The sequence below is a fragment of the Helianthus annuus genome, chromosome 4 (assembly GCF_002127325.2).
Source record: "Helianthus annuus cultivar XRQ/B chromosome 4, HanXRQr2.0-SUNRISE, whole genome shotgun sequence".
Lineage (NCBI taxonomy): Eukaryota > Viridiplantae > Streptophyta > Magnoliopsida > Asterales > Asteraceae > Helianthus > Helianthus annuus.
This window is the reverse complement of record NC_035436.2, coordinates 811,213-813,036: the sequence shown is the minus strand read 5'-3', so window position 1 is coordinate 813,036 and position 1,824 is coordinate 811,213. Positions and strand designations below refer to the sequence as shown.

Genomic DNA, 1,824 nt, shown 5'->3' with positions numbered 1-1,824 from the left:
TGGGATAAACGAATGTATAATGATCAAGGTGATAGTTACGACGGTGGCCCAATGTCTAAGTGACAAAACATGGAGTTTAAGCCAAGATGAGAAGCAAGTAGCAAGTATGATGTGCCTACATGAAAAAGCAAGTGATGATACTGTCGTCGTCGGGTGCAATAAGTCAGAATATGTTAAATGCTGGGGACGACCCCCACACCCTCCAGCCTTGCTACAAATTCGGTGGATAACAAAAGGGCTTGGGGATCACAACCAATCAGCTTGTTTACTGCAACTATTATCATATCATAAAATGTTTTGAAATTGAGTATATCATTAGATTGAAGAAACATATTTGAAGAAATTGTTTATTTCCAAAAAGGAAAAAAAAACTTGTTTCTTAACAGCTTATGAAATCAAATCTCTACTACCAAAACAAAATTAAACTACACTCAGACCCAAAGACGTACCTCCCCTCTCTCACAAACTTGAGTAAGGGGCCCACCAGTAATAAATATGTATAACTCTCATAGTGGGGGTATCTTTAGCCACACCTGTGACTTCCTCTTCCTATTGCAGCATGATCACAAGGCTGTTCACACCGGTAACAAAAACCATGCCCGCACCTGCAAAAACAAAGACGATGACCTCCACACACATTTAAATACAAACATGTTGTACGTCTCAGATCGAAAACATTAAATTTAATACCTGCAAGCAATAAAGTCACAACCATAAACTTTTTCCACAAAATGCATGCATTTTGGGCACTTCATCCACTTTTTGTTCTTTGCAAGATCTATTAACAGTTTATCATGATCTTGATTTCTCTCTCCCTTCTTCAAGCTCTGAAACTCAGCGCAACTGATCCCACAATGCCATGCAACCTTACACTGGGCGCAAAAAAGGCGGTTGCAATTTGGACATTCTGATTGCGTGACAGCGACCCCACCATCATCCACCAGCATTGCAGAACAGTCTTTAAAGGGGCAGTAGAACTTCTGAGACTCCATGATGACAGACTCACACAGAATGCTCTCCCATCTTTCCAACACTTCCTTTGGAACAATGGATCTGCATGCTTCAGGCCCTATCACCCCTTTGCATTTGGGGTCAGGGCACTTAACCTTGGTTACGTTCTCCTTGATTTTAACCGCTACGTGCTGACTGATGCAGTCTGAGCAAAAGATATGACCGCAAATGCCGGTGTTATCAAACATCTCAGAGGCCGTCTTTGTGTCCATGCAGATGCCACAGAAGCTATACAGTGGCTTACTTTCTCTTTTTCTTTTTTTACTTGATGATAATGGCTGCTTGGATGATGAACATGCTTCAAATTGGGCATCCGAAATAAGAATGATTTCATCATCCTCATCATTATCATCTTCAATGATGATAACATCCCTGCCAGCCATGTTGTACAATCTTCAAATGCATAAGCTAGTAAAAGCAGCAAAAGCCGTTATGGAATATCAAGAGATTCAAATTCAAAGTTCAAGATAACATAACGTACAGGTACATCAAGCATTCATTATAAACAAATTTGAAACTAGTTTTATACCCGTCCTGGTACGGGCAGTGCAATGAAATTATACATATAATTCTTTCTTTTGGTAATATTAATGGATGGTTTCATGTTAACGGGTCAAATTTGTTAATTTTAACAGGTTATTTGTACGGCTGAAACTTTGGCACGTTTGTGACCCGCAGTCAAATCTTGCTAAACTTAAATGGACCATTTCTCGGTCCTAATCGGGAATACCCGATTTTGCTCATGAAGGTCACCGAGCATATTAGTTTTGTTTGTTGGTTATGGGTTGGCTAACCTTTTTCTAATGTTTTAAA

General features: G+C 39.7%; 1 protein-coding gene across 1 annotated transcript; it reads right to left on the bottom strand.

Moving 5' to 3' along the window:
• Positions 1–312: 312 nt before the first annotated feature.
• Positions 313–1,476, bottom strand: LOC118491679 (probable E3 ubiquitin-protein ligase ARI3). Its single transcript, XM_035989650.1, has 2 exons — positions 691–1,476; positions 313–605 (listed from the first exon to the last, which is right to left on the bottom strand). The coding sequence occupies exons 1-2, from the start codon at positions 1,392–1,394 to the stop codon at positions 524–526; spliced, it is 786 nt and encodes a 261-aa protein (XP_035845543.1). The 5' UTR covers positions 1,395–1,476; the 3' UTR covers positions 313–523.
• Positions 1,477–1,824: the final 348 nt, after the last annotated feature.

Bases quoted from the DNA above. Each gene is read 5' to 3' on its own strand.
- LOC118491679 (XM_035989650.1), bottom strand. From the start codon at position 1,394: ATGGCTGGCAGGGATGTTATCATCATTGAAGATGATAATGATGAGGAT. The intron at 606-690 runs GTATTAAATTTA...TTGTTTTTGCAG, and splicing joins TGTGACTTTATTGCTTGCAG to GTGCGGGCATGGTTTTTGTT.